General features: G+C 35.4%; 1 protein-coding gene across 2 annotated transcripts in view; it reads right to left on the bottom strand.

The window, feature by feature from the left end:
- Positions 1-17,500, bottom strand: part of wdr7 (WD repeat domain 7) — a 183,760-nt gene that overhangs the window by 109,371 nt on the left and 56,889 nt on the right. For both annotated transcript variants that reach the window (XM_079835629.1, XM_079835628.1), the window contains exons 15-17: positions 14,476-14,709; positions 9,658-10,154; positions 2,735-2,820 (exon numbers count right to left, since the gene is read on the bottom strand). In XM_079835629.1, the coding sequence (XP_079691755.1) occupies positions 2,735-2,820; positions 9,658-10,154; positions 14,476-14,709 (817 nt within the window). The remainder of the gene's footprint in view (positions 1-2,734; positions 2,821-9,657; positions 10,155-14,475; positions 14,710-17,500) is intronic.

Below are 17,500 nucleotides of genomic sequence, written 5' to 3' on the forward strand. Positions count from 1 at the left end.
CAACACCCTGGCAGCCACACATCAACACCCTGGCAACCGCACATCAACACCCTGGCAGCCGTACACCAACACCCTGGCAGCCGTACACCAACACCCTGGCAGCCGTACACCAACACCCTGGCAACTGCACAGCCGCACATTAACACCATGGCAACCGCACATCAACACCCTGGCAACTGCACATCAACACCCTGGCAACTGCACAGCTGTACACTTACACCCTGGCAACAGCACATCAACACCCTGGCAGCCACACATCAACACCATGGCAACCGCACATCAACACCATGGCAACCGCACATCAACACCCTGGCAACCGCACATCAACACCCTGGCAACTGCACAGCTGTACACTAACACCCTGGCAACAGCACAACTGCATATCAACACCCTGGCATATAGAAAGCCCTCTCAGTGGTATGAAAAAAAACACTACATATATTACATTTTTATATAAAAATAAATGAAAAATGCATTTTCTATAAATATAAACGTGTAAATAAGTATTCAGTTAATTGCCACAATGATATGGACCACTTACAGCCCCATTAAACAGTTAAAGTCCTGATCAGCCATTGGCTCTCTAGACATCAGTATCATCAGTCGGGTAGCGTTACTATTGTCCTCCATCAAGCTGCTCAATAACCTGTTTTATTTACATTTGAAGTCTGTTAAATAGATCATACAATAGCATATATATCGACCAAAGCTGACAGACATGGAATAAAAGCAATTAAACTCTCATTTTTCGCTCTACAAGGAAAGTGAATTTTAAAACTTCACGACAACAAAGCATGTGCTAAAGCCCCAGGCCTGTTCAACTTCTCCACGGCTCAGCGAGATCTGCTCCAAACGCCGCCATTTGTTTCTCCAAATCCCTCGTTCTGCCGGCACACGCTCGGCTTTTATCTCGGCACACGATTTAAAGAACGACTCCATTAAAAAACACTTAATAACACAACCTGAGCACAGTTTCACAAACCCGTCCGGATCAATACGAGGAAACGAGAGGAGGGGAAAAACGCTACACGCGTTGAATAACTTTCATTATGTGTACAAACCTAAAGAGAAGTGTTAGATCAATATTCTCAGCACATCTCAGAGGACTCTCTCTCTCTCTCTCTCTCTCTCTCTCTCTCTCTCTCTCTCTCTCTCTCTCTCTCTCTGTCTCTCTCTCTCTCTCTCTCTCTCCTCTCTCTCTCTCTCTCTCTCTCTCTCTGTCTCTCTATCTCTCTATCTCTCTCTATCTATCTCTCTATCTGAGAGAGATCATAACATTCTCCTTCTCCAAACGCAATCTCGTCCGGCGTGAGAATTCATCGGACAGGCGCGTGTCGCTGCCGCTTCTCTTGCGGCGGTTTTGCTCAGAGAAAGACTTTAGCATGAGAAAGAAACGCTGCAGGCCTTCTGGTGAAAGAGAAGAACAGAAGCCAAACAGGCCTGTGGCGAGAGCAACTGAACACAGGACATTATTCACAGTCCTTCTCTATTGTGGCCCAACAATAGCTGCTCGGGACGCGGGACAAATTAGGGCACGTGTTGAGGAAGAGTGTGTGTGTGTGTGTGTGTGTGTGTTACTAACAGGGCTTAATCAGACACCCTGCACGACACCGGGCCATGTTATCTAGAACTTGCATGCGTTATTACTGGCATTTGCTGAGATCAGCATTTTCTCCTGCTGGACGATATGAAGGCGAGAAACCGTCTAAAAACAGACAAAACACCCTCGAAACATCAACACACTAACAATCAAATCACTGCGATGGAGAGTTAAGAAAAAAAAGATAAGACGGAATAAAAGATAAATGTGCACTACCTATAGAAAACCATCTAAACTTTAAATGCTGTTATTGATAAAATCCCCACAATACTGAGATTTTGGCAATATTTGTCAAAACTTCTACACTTTTACCTGACAACAACTGATTAATCAATAAAATAAAATAAAATGATGGATTAATAAAATAAACATTAAAATAAAATAAAACGATAGATAAAAAAATAAACATTAAAATAAAATAAAATGATAGATAAATAAATCAAATCAAATAAAATGATAAATAAATAAAATAAACATTAAAATAAAATAAAATGAAAGATAAATAAAATAAAATAAACATTAAAATAAAATTATAGACAAATAAAATAAAATGATGGATAAATAAAATAAACATTAAAATAAAATAAAACGATAGATACAAAAATAAACATTAAAATAAAATAAAATGATAGATAAATAAATCAAATAAAATGATAGATAAATAAATCAAATAAAATGATAGATAAATAAATTAAACATTAAAACAAAATAAAATGATAGATAAATAAATCAAATCAAATTATAGATAAATAAAATAAACATTAAAATAAAATTATAGACAAATAAAATAAAATGATGGATAAATAAAATAAACATTAAAATAAAATAAAATGATAGATAAATCAAATAAACATTAAAATAAACATTAAAATAAAATGATAGATAAATCAAATAAAATAAACATTACAATAAAATAAAATGATAGATAAATCAAATAAACATTAAAATAAACAATAAAATAATATGATAGATAAATCAAATACAATAAACATTACAATAAAATAAATAATATAGTAAGAAGATTCAGAGGGTTGTGTGTGTGTGAAGCTCTTGTGTGTGTGTGTGTGTGTGTGTGTGTGTGTGTGTGTGTGTGTGTGTGTGTGTGTGTGTGTGTGTGTGTGTGTGTGTCGTCACCTTGTTTGATCTGTCCTTGCAGGGCCGGGCTGGAGGCCTGCGGGCCGCTCTTCCTCGGGCTCTCGGGGGTCCCTGGTCTTGGGGGCCTGAAACACAAAAGGCCAAATGAAATATTTAACACACATATCTGCAGCACAGAATTCAACATCAGACCGGCTCGCGCAAGTGTGTGTGGGTGAGCAGATACAAGCGGATGTGTGTGTGTTATTTTACTTTTAGCTTTTATTTTTATATTTTTAGTTTTTGTGTTAAATTTACTTCATTTTTAGTCATTTCGTTATGCGCTTTTCTGATTTTATTAGATTTGTTTTAATATTGTTTTTAAGGTTTTATTTATTTTTAGTTCTTTAGTTTGTATTTATTTCCAGTTACTAATTTTAATACATGTGTTTAATAGTTTTTGTTGGTAAATCCAGTTGGCCGCTTTGAAATATTTTTTCCCTTAAATGTGTTTTTTTAATATCATAAGCAAGAATTAATATCCTCTTCTTAACAAGCGCTAGTGCAATAAAGCTTCCACACTAAAACTATCCAAACACTTCTGTTCATTGTAATAAAATAACATTTAGATATTAGTTGAAAAAACTTAACCTAAATGAAAATTAGAAATGTTGGCAATACAATTAAATACGTTTTTAAGTTAAAGCCCTAAAATGATTAACTGGAAATACATAAAAACTAAAACTGAAATAAAAATAAATTAAACCTAAATAGCATTATTTACATTAAATAAATAAACAAAATGACAAAAGCACATTACAAAATTACAAAAAATGTAACTAAATATTACAAAAAATATATTAAAAAAAATCAAGTCATGGTTCCTCTGATTGAAAATAAAATAAAATAAAGAAAACATTTTTTGTCAATATCGCACACCTTCGAGATCAATATCGAAATAAAAATAAATTAAACTTAAATAGCATTATTTACATAAAAAGGACAAAAGCACATTACTAAAAATATAAAAATAAAGTAAATAAAAATATAATAAAACTAAAATAACACCTTCACTAAATATTACTAATAAATAAAAGCTAATTAAAATATAATTAAACTAAAATAACACCATCACACACACATTTGTGAAGAATGTAAAATATAACACATCAACTATTTCCCCCAAAATAGTGAGATATCAATTTTTGCAGATATCACACAAATATGCCTACATTTTTCCTGCATTGTAACTTCTGCAATAAACATCTACCTGATTGGAATAAAATATAATAAACATTTTACTAAAAATAAAATGTATAATGAACTTTAAAAGACTAAAATATTAAAATATATTCTTTAGTACCAATGTAAGCTAAATCATGTTTCCTTCTGATTAACGTAAAAATATTTTTTTTAAGTTGAAGCACTAAAATTATTAACTGGAAATAAATAAAAACCAAAACCGAAACAAAAATAAATTAAACCTAAATAGCATTATTTACATAAAATGAAAAAAGCACATTACTAAAAATGAAACTAAATATTACTAAAAATATAAAAATAAAAGCTAATTAAAAATATAATTAAACTAAAATAAAACCAAATTTTTAATTGCCTAAAATATTGAGATATCAATTTTTGCAGATATCAAATAATAATAATAAATAAAAAAAATCATACAAAATTTATTAAAAATAAAATGTATAATGAACATTAAAAAAATATGAAAATATCTTCTTTTGTATGATTGTAAGCTTTCTCGCCAACCCAGGTTAGAAAGTAAAGAGGAGATCGTGGTATGGTGAGCTTGTTATCTCTCGCTCCTTCTCTCTTTTCCACTCGTCTTTATTCTGTGTGTGTGTTCATCATTACTCTCACACACTCTCTCTAACGAGATCTGTGGCTGCTCAGAGTTCAGCTTTAGGAGCGGACAGGCACCAAACACACGACTTCTGACTGACTTTGAGAAGTTTAGAGACTCGTCTGAAGCGCTAGTCAAAGGGCATTTGATAGGAGCTCAAGAGACGCGCGCGCGTGTGTGTGTGTGTGTGTGTCAGGAAAGTTTCAGCCGCTTTGACTGCTTTATAAAACATCTGAGCGCATTATAAAAGACACTAAACCTGCTCCACACGTCCAGCAACAGCAATCAGACCGTTCCTTTCATTCCAACTGTGCGGCTCATCCTGGGCTAGTTGGAGAAGTTTATTGACGAGATATTGAAAATGCCATCTTTTCTGGCCGCTTTAGCTTTCCACTGCGTAACTCTGCCCGCCAAAGAGTTCAGAAAATAAATCTAAAGCCAGGCCGTAAACGTGAAATTGCCTCGTAAAAATCTGGGCCAGATTTCGCTCGGAGCAACACAGAGATTGAAAGAAGAGTTTTAATATCTGTGTGTAAACAGAAGCACCGATATACACCGATCAGCCATAACATTATGACCAGCTGAAGTGAATAACACTGATGATGTCTGTTAGTGGGTGTGGTATATTAGGCAGCAAGTGAACATTTTGTCCTCACATTTTGAAAAATGGGCAAGTGTAAGGATTTGAGCGAGTTTGATAAGGTAGTGATGCTTTGGGCAATGAAACCTTGGGTCCTCCATCATGTGGATGTGACTTTGACACCACCTACCTAATGTCCAGCCTTTCATGGAGACGGTATTCCCTGTGGCTTTCAGCAGATAATGCGCCGCCACAAAGCACAAATGCTTCAGGAATGGTTTGAGGAGCGAGTTTGAGGCGTTGACTTGGCCTCCAGATTCCCAATCGAGCATCTGTGGGATGAGCTGAACAAACAAATCCGATCCATGGAGGCCCCGCCTCACAACTTACAGGACTTAAAGGATATGCTGCTAACATCTTAGTCTCAGATATCACAGCACACCTTCAGGGGTCTAGTGGAGTCCATCAGAGACGGGTCAGGGTGTATGTGACTTGTATATGGATTTTAAAATGATTAATGGATGTATAATCATATATATCTTTTGTCTGCCATATATCAGATTCCACATGCTCATCAGAAGGCGTTTCTACGATACAGTGCTAGTTATCATGCGGTTATCTGAGTCGGTTATGCTTGTTTTTGCAAATGTTCTTTGTGTATGATATTTGATTTTGCTCTCTCTGGATAATAACTCTCTCTCTCTGCTCCAGAAAGTCGTTTAGTTTAAACTCGACTGCAATCCATTGGGTTTGGTGCTCCACTAAAACTGATCTTTAATTCTCCCTGCAGCTCCTGGAATTGATGAGTTTTTCATAATTATTCCCATTCCAACACATGGCACCAGGTGCACTATGGGAAACCTTGGGTCCTCCATCCACTGTTCCTTTTGATAGACACTGCCTCATTATCCTGCTGAAAAAGCCCACTTTGACTTGTCCTACAAATTCCCCAGATCTCAATCCAATCGAGCATCTGTGGGATGTGCGGAACAAACAAGTCCGATTGCAACTTACAGGACTTAAATGATCTGCTGCTAACATCTTGGTGCCAGACACCACAGCACACCTTCAGGGGTCTAGTGGAGTCCAACACAAATTAGGTCATGATGTTATGCCTGATCGGTGTAAAAGAAACACACAATAACGTGAAATGAAACCTACGACTCTCACTCTCTTAAAATCAAAATGTCTCTCGTTATATTGACTCGCCAAAGTTATTTCAAGGTAAAACCGCCTTTGAGGGAAATCGCTGGCGCTGCCCTTCAATCTGAACATGAAGCACAAACACATTGACGCGCGTATCGACGGATTTCACGTGTCCAACCGGCCGCCAGCTCACCTGCCGAGCACCGCTGAAATCTCTCACCTGCGGACAAGCTGAACGATCAGCAAACACACAGCAGCGCAGCGCGAGAGAAAGAGCTCGATAGCCTTCAGTCGCTCCACCCGCGGGGCCATCATGACCAGAACTACTGCACCGTCCCCCGGGAGCCAGTGTGGCCCCGCGCGGCCCCTGGGTGGAGATGAGACTCGCACACACACGCACCTGAACCTCCATCCGACCCCTGGGAGCCCGGGAAAATGAAAGCCCCCAGATCCGCATCAGAAAACACAGGTAAACAGCAGAACCAGCGGGGCTGAAGCGCCACATGATTCTTTCTACGCTTTTTATTGGCCAAGACATCATTTCTCATTTTCTCTTAGTTTGCCTTGATGTGCTGAAATAATTCAGACTAAAACTGAAATAAAAATAGAACTATATAGACATGGAAAAAAAAACTAATAAAAAAAACTGAGCTGGAAATGAAATGCAAAGATAAAACATAAAAATAAGAACTAATTTAAAATGATAAATTATAAATAAAACACTAAATATATCAGTGCATTTACACACCATGGTCTAAGTTAGAGTAAATAAGTAAATAATAAATTAATAAAGTATATACATATATATATATATATATATAACAAATATACATATACACACACGCAATTGAATTATTAATTTATTTAAATAAAAAATACTCACACAATTAATGATTATTACAAGTGTGCATTATGATAATGGAGTAATAATTATTATAAAAAATTGCTTTATATTCCGCTCCATTTTATTCATACAAAATATTTATTCCTTATTTTTTGAGGGATGAAATATGACCCCGTCCTTTTATGTAATATGTTCCTGACCAGTGTTATTTATTTTAGTTGTATTCATATTTTGAATTAGCTTTAATTATTATATGCTTTTTAATATTGCTATTTAGATTTGATTTATTTTTATTTATTTCCACTTAATAATTTTAGTGCTTCAATTTAAACATGTCAGTTTACTGCCACGGCAACATTTAGAAATAATTAAAACTAAATCGGAATAAAAAAAACTAAAAAAAACAGATAAAAATAACAAAAACACAAAACAAACTGAAATTAAAATGCAACGAGAAAACATAAAAATAAGTATTATTTTTATTTTTAAATTATAAAAGAAACACTAAATACATCAGTGCATTTACACACCATGGTCTAAGATTGTATTTAATATATACATAATATAAGTAAATAATACATTTATTTAATATTTTTAAGTAATAATTAAGTGTATTAATATTAAGTAAATAAAAATATCAATATAAAAATGCAGTACATACACTGCATATAATATAACAAATAAATAATTAAAATTGTATATATATATATATATATATATATATATATATATATATATATATATATATATATATATATATATATATATATATATATATATATATATATATATATAAAAATGTAATTGTTTATTTAAATAAATACATATAAATATTCACAGAATTAATGATTTTTAGAAATTTGGAGTACATTTTCAAGAAAATAAATTAAAGGTGCACTATGTAAAATTTTTGCAGTAAAATATCCCAAATGTTTCCAATTATTTGTAAATCGTGAGAAATAGCTTTTTTTTATTCCTTTTTTCGCTAATTTATTTTAGTTTAATTATAATTGTATTAATATTTTGATTTATATTTATATATTTCTAGTTCGTAACTTTTTTCTAATTTTGTCATATGATTTTATTTCATATTTCAATTTAGGTTTAATTTAATTTAATTTTGAGTTTTTATTTATTTCCACTAGAGCTTCTTTCGCTCTATTGCCCTAGGTTATGAATTTGGGATTCGTTTAGTTTAATAACTAATATTTATATTTTATTTCAGCTTTATTTTAAAGAACGGAAATGCTTGTAACAGTTTTAGTTATAGATAATAACCCTGTTATGAGTCTCTGAGACACATTGAACACGATTGCCATAACTTCCGGAGAGTGAGGTCAAATTCGATCGTGGTCATAGATATATATCGATAGTAGATGCCTCATTCTACTGATCCGTGCAGTCGCTAATGAGGCATCTACGTATACATCTAACAGGTTTATGAACGCTTCATATCATTAGTTTGTGAAGATGTTTTATTTCGCTCTATTGCCAAGGCAACATTTGGGATTAGTTTAGTTTAAAGGGTTAGTTCACCCAAAAATGTAAATTCTGTCATTAATTCCTCACCCTCATGTGGTTGGACACCCGTCAGACCTCCGTTCATCTTCAGACACAAATGAAGATATTTTAGTGTAAATCTGATGCTCTGAAAGGCCTCCATTGACTCAACTTTACACTCTCAAGACCCTTAAAAGACACTAAAGACGTCGATACAAAGTCCATCTCACTACAGTGGCTCTACAATAACTTTATGAAGCGACGAGAATAGTTTTTGTGCGCAAAAAACCCTAAATAATGACTTATATAGTGATGACGATTTGAATCGCCAAAGTCACGTGATTTCAGCAGTTTGGCGGTTTGACACGCGATCCGAATCATGAATCGACTCACTGATTCATAACGCTTCAAACTGCTGAATCGACTCATTGATTCATAACGCTTCAAACTGCTGAATCGACTCACTGATTCATAACGCTTCAAACTGCTGAATCGACTCACTGATTCATAACGCTTCAAACTGCTGAATCGACTCACTGATTCATAACGCTTCAAACTGCTGAATCGACTCACTGATTCATAACGCTTCGAAGCTTCATGAGGCCGTGTTTTGAAATCGTCATCACTATATAAGTCGTTATTTAGGATTTTTGCGCATAAACACTATTCTCGCCGATTCATAAAGTTATTGTAGAGCCACTGTAGTGAGATGGACTTTGTAACTTTAGTCTTTAGTGTCTTTTAAGGGTCTTGAGAGTGTAAAGTTGAGCCAATGGAGGCCTTTCAGAGCATCAGATTTACACTAAAATATCTTCATTTGTGTCTGAAGATGAACGGAGGTCTGACGGGTGTCCAACCACATGAGGGTGAGGAATTAATGACAGAATTTACATTTTTGGGTGAACTAACCCTTTAATAACTAATATTGATATTTTATTTCAGCTTTATTTTAAAGAACGGAAATGTTAATAATAATAACCCTGTTATGAGTCTCTGAGACGCATCGAACACGATCCCATGCACTGTGTGTGTGTGTGTGTGTGTGATTTCACCTGACTGGCGCTTTCTTCATGTGCTCTCCGATGAAGGTGGCGTTGGTCATGCCCATCAGTGTGTTGGCGAGCGAGATGACGGACAGCAGGTGTTGTGTGGTCACTGCTCTCGAGACGCCGTACGTGCCCTTGCCCACGATCTCGGACACGGAGAGCTTGCGGCCCTCGGAGCAGCCCTGCGCCAGCCGCCTGAGCAGCGAGTCCTTGAAGGTGGGCAGCATCAGCGACATGTGCCCGCCGCGGGAGATCAGGCCGAAGGAGATGGGTGTGTGTGGGCGGAGCATGCCCAGCCGGCTCACACACACCTCGTCCAGCTCCCCGTTCAGACCCCAGGCGTGCAGGCAGGACATGAAGAGCTTGGCCGTGTCCATGGTCAGGTTGTACTCCAGCAGACTCAGAGACTTGGACTTCTCCTCGCGCCGCCGCTGCTCCTCCTCCTCATCCTCGTCTTCATCCAGCAGGTGCTCCTTGATGTTCTCTTTAATCGTCTCCTTCACCTGCGCAGGGAAAGCCATCATGTGACAACAAACTGACCATTCTAGAACTCAATATAAAGCTGGTATTAAAGGGTTAGTTCACCCAAAAATGTAAATTCTGTCATTAATTCCTCACCCTCATGTGGTTGGACACCCGTCAGACCTCCGTTCATCTTCAGACACAAATGAAGATATTTTAGTGTAAATCTGATGCTGAGAAAGGCTTCAGATAGGCCTCCATTGGCATTCAGTACATTTACACTCACAAGACCCATAAAAGGCACTAAAAACGTCGTTACAAAGTCCATCTCACCACAGTGACTCTACAATAATTTTACGATGCGACGAGAATAGCTTTTGTGCGCAGAAAAAAATCTAAATAACGCCTTTATCCAACTTGTTCTTGTCTTCCGTGTGTGTCTCCACGACGCATGCGTGAGAATATGAGCAGATCCGGCGTTCGGGAATCCATGAAATGCCACTTTAGACCGATTTTGAGAACCACGCCGAGACCTAAAGCACGATCATTGTAGAATTCAACAGCTGAGACACGCGCGTCTTCCTCTGCTCGTAAACAAATCTCTTCTGGGTCATGTGTCCGAACGCCGGATCTGCTCATATTCTCACGCATGCGTCGTGGAGACACACACGGAAGACAAGAACAAGCTGGATAAAGGCGTTATTTAGATTTTTTTTTCCGCACAAAAGCTATTGTCGTTGCGTCGTAAAATTATTGTAGAGTCACTGTGGTGAGATGGACTTTGTAACGACGTTTTTAGTGCCTTTTATGGGTCTTGTGAGTGTAAATGTACTGAATGCCAATGGAGGCCTATCTGAAGCCTTTCTCAGCATCAGATTTACACTAAAATATCTTCATTTGTGTCTGAAGATGAACGGAGGTCTGACGGGTGTCCAACCACATGAGGGTGAGGAATTAATGACAGAATTTTCATTTTTGGGTGAACTAACCCTTTAAAGGATTAGTTCACTTTTAGATAAACTTTTGCTGATAATTTACTCACCCCCGTGTCATCCAAGATGTCCATGTCTTTCTTTCTGCAGTCGAAAAGAAATTAAGGTTTTTGGATGAAAACAGTCCAGGGGTTTTTCTCCATATAATGGACTTCAATGGGCTCCAAACGGTTCAAGGTCCAAATGACAGTTTCAGTGCAGCTTCAAAGGGCTTTAAACGACACCAGATGATGAATAAGGGACTTATCTAGACAAACCATCAGTTTCTGTGAGAAACCCAACAGTATTTATGCTATTATTTTACCTCTTAACAGGAGAAACGCGATCGTCTCTGAGCTCCGCCATAACTTCCGGGGAGTGAGGTCAAATTTGATTGTGGTCATAGATATATCGATAGTAGATTCCTCATTCTACTGATCCGTGCAGGCGCTAATGAGGCATCTACGTATACATCTATGACCACGCTCGAATTTGACCTCACTTTGCGGAAGTTATGCCGGAGCTCAGAGACGATCGCGTTTCTCCTGTTAAGAGGTAAAATAATAGCATAAATACTGCTGGGTTTCTCTCAGAAACTGATGGTTTGTCTAGATCAGACCCTTATTCATCATCTGGTGTCGTTTAAAGCCCTTTGAAGCTGCACTGAAACTGTCATTTGGACCTTGAACCGTTTGGAGCCCATTGAAGTCCATTATATGGAGAAATATCCTGGACTGTTTTCATCCAAAACCTTAATTTCTTTTCCACTGAATGAAGAAAGACATGGACATCTTGGATGACATGGGGGTGAGTAAATGATCAGCAAAAGTTTATTTAAAAGTCAACTAATCCTTTAATATTTATATTTATCTTTTATTTGTATATTTTCATGTTAATTTTAGTACTTGCATTATGTGCTTTTTAAATAAATAAAAATAAACATTTTAAATAAATAAATAAAAATATATTTCTATTTAGGTTTATATCGCATATTTATTCCCAGTTAATAATTTTAGTGATTTAATAATTCTGAAGTTTTTCTACTAATATTCATATTTTATTTATATTTTTATTCCAGCATTATTTCATTATTTCAGAAATGTTTTTATGCTAATAACCCTGTTGCCTCATTTTAATCATTCCTTTCTTAATTATAGACTATAACGTCTTAAACTATAATGTTTAATATATTTTTGTTTCATATAAAAATAATTATGTAAAATAATGTTTATAAAATATAAAACCATTAAATATAAATACATATGTGATTAATGGAATTGAATATAAAATGTAAAAAAATAGTCTCCTAAAATATTTTATTTTTATTAAAAAATATAATGAAAATATAGTATTTTTATTATACTCATATTTATTTATTTGATAAAATATGAAGTTAAATACAATTAAAATTAATTATAAATAATATTTATTATTAACTTCCTAAAAAATTGTTTTTTGTAAAAACATATCTTTATAAAAATAAAAATAAAATATACACACAAACACACATATTTACATATATATATCATCTTCATAAAATATTTATTAAATACTTGTTTTATTTATCTTAACTTGGAACAATTATATTACAAATAATGATAAATAAAATGATTTTATAGAGTCCTAAAATATTAAATCTTTATAGAACAATTATAATTAAAATAAGTAAATGTAGTGTTTATTATTATACTCATATTGATTTATTTAATAAAATATGAATGTAAAATACAATTAAAATTATAATATTTATTATTGTCCTCCTATAATGTATTATTTTAATAAAACATATCTTCATAAAAAAATATATATATATATATAGATTTAATGAATTAAAACTAATACAATTAAAATAAATAAAAATTAGTGAATAAATGAAAGAATGAATGAACTATTAAACAAATGAATGAATTAACAAATAAATTTAATTAAAATGAGCTGTAAATAAGATTAATGATTATATTCCTAAATTATATTTTATACAAATTGACAAAAAATGAAAGATTATAATAAAAAAAACTATAAATCAATAAATAAACCAATTAATAGAATTCAAATTAATTGTAAATAATATTTATTATCTTCCTAAAATATATTATTTTATACAAATGTATTATTATTTTATCAAATAATTATAGGCAAATTTAAAATAAAAAAATTGAGATGAATATATGTAACTTCAAATGAATAAATACATGAATGATTAAATAATAAATTAATTAATAATGTGAACATTAGTCCAGATTAGGGTTGGGAATCGTGAGAAATTTTCCGGTTCCGGTTCCGGTTCCGGTTCCGCCTAACGATTCCGGTTCCGATTCCGGTTCCATTAAAATTATTAAACAAATAGTGGTAAAGGAAAAAGGCACAATACGCAACTCAAACAATCCATTTTGTGTTTATACTTGCTCTAAAATTCATTTACAGGTTGGCAATGTCAAAAAAGTCCTGTACTGTACATATATTACAGTATTAATTAAGCCATTCTTGCAACACATTGTTTTTCAAATGAACACCTCTGAAATTGTCTTATTACATTTTATCTCTCTGTCTCTGAATAAAACCAAGTTATAAATTATATTTATTAGTTATATTTATTAATTAGTTGTATATTAATTTAATAGTAATTCAGTTATTCAGTGAACTTGTAAATAATAAATTGCAATTCAGCATTACAAAGGTAATTGTGCCTAAACGCTTACCTAAACCATGGGGACTCAACGGTTGACAAATATATATATATAGGCCTTTCACTATAAATCTGGTATAAGCCCTGAGGCTGAGGTTGACTCTGTGCTGTAGCAAATGTTTTGTCAAATTGCTAGTGCAGCCTCCTTTGCATGTTATTAACTTTTCACATGTGTTACATTTTGCTTCATTATCATTCATTCTTTGGAAATGAATCCATACTTGTGACTTTCTCTTCGCCATGCTGGTGGTCAACGAGAAAATATCTGACGCAAAACCGTAAATATGTAGCGCGAGGGCTTTCAGGCTAAACTGCGTTACACTCCTGGAAGCGGCAGGCAACGTAATTAATATTCATGATGAGGTGAGCCAGGGTTGCCAGGTTTTAAAAAAAAACCACACAATTGCACAATCGCTTCAACTCGCGGACATGAAACACAGCCCGCGGCAACAGTGGAAAGCGGGAAAACCACGGACTTGGCAACACTGGCTGTCACTCGCTATGAAAGGATACGCTTCCAGCGCTTCGCGCACACACATTGCACCAGAACCGTTTTCGGAACCGAAACTTAGGAATTTCGCGCGGTTCTGGTATTTTTCAAAAATCAGTTTCGGTTCTGCATAAGAACCGGTTCTCGGTTCCCAACCCTAGTCCAGATAAAGCTGGACTCTGGACTGTGGGTCAGTGTAAGAAGCCCTTCCTGACCTGTTTGAAGATCTTATTGGCCAGGAAGGATCCGCCCTTGTCCGGGCCTCCGGGGGCTTTCTGCAGCGACTCCGGGGACACGAGTGTGGGATTGGGCCGCTGCGCCTCCTCCGTCAGCAGCTGGATGATCACGGCCTCCACGTCGAAGAACAGCACGTGCATGTCCGGATCCGTCACGTTGGTCTTCATGGCCTGGACCACCAGAGAGTTATGGGAGTATTTGGGAAGGTTGCCCTACAGCAAGAGTGGAGGAAAACAGTGCAACGGTTATTACACTGAAATCAGGGTTTCTGCAGGTTTCACAGAGTCAAATTTAAGACTTTTTGAGACCTTTTTAAGACCATTATGAATGAAATGTATAGCCTGGCGTGGCCATACTCAATTCTAGTCAGAATATGAGTCTGGTACCGCTCCATTGAGCTTTGATTATGGGGCGTGTTTCAACCGACCTCAATTGGATAGACCCACAACCAATCAGAGCAACGGAGCGACGCTTAACGTTAGTTGTCAAATGTCAACAGAACTCAACTGCACTGTTACCAAGTCCGTGTTTTTCTCCATGTCCGCGGGTTGAAGCGACCCCAATTATGTGATTATATAAACCCAGGAATGCGAATTTTAGCAGGCAACCTTGCCAAAATAACATATTTTGCCAACCAAACGCCATTTTTTTCCGGAGAACACCCCGAAAGTTATAGTTTTGGGCTATAGTTTTGAGTAGCAATTGTGCGCGACATTGCAAAAACACTTGGCAACCCTGTCTGCACGCACGCTGGATTAAGTAACGTTACAAGACAAAGATGAGTGTAAACGATCTTTGGCAGTAATAAAATAATTTAAGGATACACAGAGTACTTACCAACACGATCATCGTTTCTGAGAGAAATAGTGAAGGTGAACGCATATACGAACAAGTTCTCCGTTTAGGATAAGAGCAAATTGAACCCAAGAGCCTTCGATGACGTGGATGATTACGCTACTGTTGATCATCTGTCCATCATCGTCTAAAGCCCGCCCTGACAATTTCATTGGTCCGAACAGTTTCTGCATAATTCCTCCTCTATGGAGCGAGTCCAGACCGAATTGCCCGAGCAAACATTTTTGTGGGCGGGGCTAAATTCGGCTGGCATCCAGGCTATGAAATGTAAGACCTATTAAGGAAATGCAGTCACAAATTTACTTGCAAAGTAAATTAATTTATTAAAATTGAACAAATCGATAAACTTGCATTTCCTCATAGCTCAATCCCACCAGGATTTCGTAACTTTTTTTTTTTTTGTGGGTGATTTTTGAGATCAAAATGACTGATTTTGTGGTGGTAATTTCCAGAAATTATCATTTGCGTTTTTTTTTTTCATAATTAGGAAACTACATTTACCGTATTATGTATTATGTTAAATGCAAAAAACGAAATACATAAATCTTGTTTATTTTGGTTTATTTGTTTCTCAAAAAAATGCATGTTGATTTTTCATTATATTTAGTAATCGCAGAAACACGAAAAACTGGAGGACTATTAGCTGAAGAATAAAATCCGTTTTATGTGTCTGTGGTACAATCTGAAAGAGACTCCAATAACACTAAAGCTGATTGGCTGCTATACAAGATGCATGCTGGTCTCATTTGTAGTCGTATTAAAGTGAATTATATTTGGACTATTTGAAGTGCTGCAGGATTTCAATGAGCATTAGAGGTAACGTTACATGGACGTAGGAAAATCAAGACCTGTTTAAAATTATTTAAGACCTAGAACTGAATACTTCAGGGAATTTAAGACTTTTTAAGGCCTAAAATTTTGATTTTGAAATTCTAGACTTTTTTAGACTTTTTAAGACCCCGCGGAAACCCTGCAGGGTTTCACCAAGTCAAATTTAAGACTTTTTAAGACCTTTTCAAGACCATTATGAATTAAATTAAAGACCTATATCACGCAATTAAAAAAAAACGTACAAAAGGAAATGCAGAATCACAAAATTACTTGCAAAGCAAATTGATTTATTCAAATTGAACAAAGTATTAGTAAACTTGCACTTCCTCATAGCTCAATCCCATAAATTTTTATTTTAGGATTCTTTGATGGATAGAAAGTTCTAAAGAACAGCATTTATCTGAAATAGAAAGTAAAAAAAAAGATTTCTGAAGGATTATGTGACTCTAAAGTCTGGAGTAATGATGCTGAAAACTCAGCTTTGAATCACAGAAATAAATTGCATTTTAAAATATATTGAAATATAAAATAGCTCTTTAAAATTGTTCACAAAAAAAAAAAAAAAATCACAACAATACTGTTTTTGCTGTATTTTGGATCAAATAAATGCAGCCTCGGTAAGCAGAAGAGACTTCTTTAAAAACATTTAAAAATCTTACCGTTCTCAAACTTTTGACCGGTAGTGTGTGTGTATGTATATACATTTTTTGTGAGATCAAAATTACTGATTTTGTGGTGGTCATTTTCAGAAATGTGCATGTTTTTTTTTTTCATAATTAGGATGCCACATTTACCATATCATTATATTAGATGCACTATAGTCACACATGGCAATAAAACAAACAAAATGCATGAATCTTGTTTGACAATAGGACAAATAAATACAACTTAAATATACAGACACAAACAGTGCTTTAAGTTTAGGTAGGCTACTGTTTGTTTTTCCCCGTTGTTGTTGTTTGATTAATATTAATGACACAGGCAGGAGCGGGTATAAAAAAAAGGCCCCCTTTAAAAAAAGTTTGGACACCCCTGGGCTAGGCTATATTGGGTTGCTTTCACTTTAAGACCTACAGTAATGAGCCTAGAGTCGGTCCACTCGCGCGAGCGCTGAGGCGGCAAACGCGGGCAGAATCCGCGGCCAGTCTGACATCGGTCCGTGTGTCAGTAGCGAATGAATTCGGGGTTTACAACTCTTTTTTTAGTGCTATCGGGCATATCATACTTTTATTTGGACATTATGCGAGATGGCAGGTAAGAAAGATTCGCCTTGGCTTTCACAATCGCGGAACTGGAAGAACTGGAGAACTGAAGCTG

The sequence above is a fragment of the Gobio gobio genome (genome assembly GCF_949357685.1).
Source record: "Gobio gobio genome assembly, chromosome: 14".
NCBI lineage: Eukaryota > Metazoa > Chordata > Actinopteri > Cypriniformes > Gobionidae > Gobio > Gobio gobio.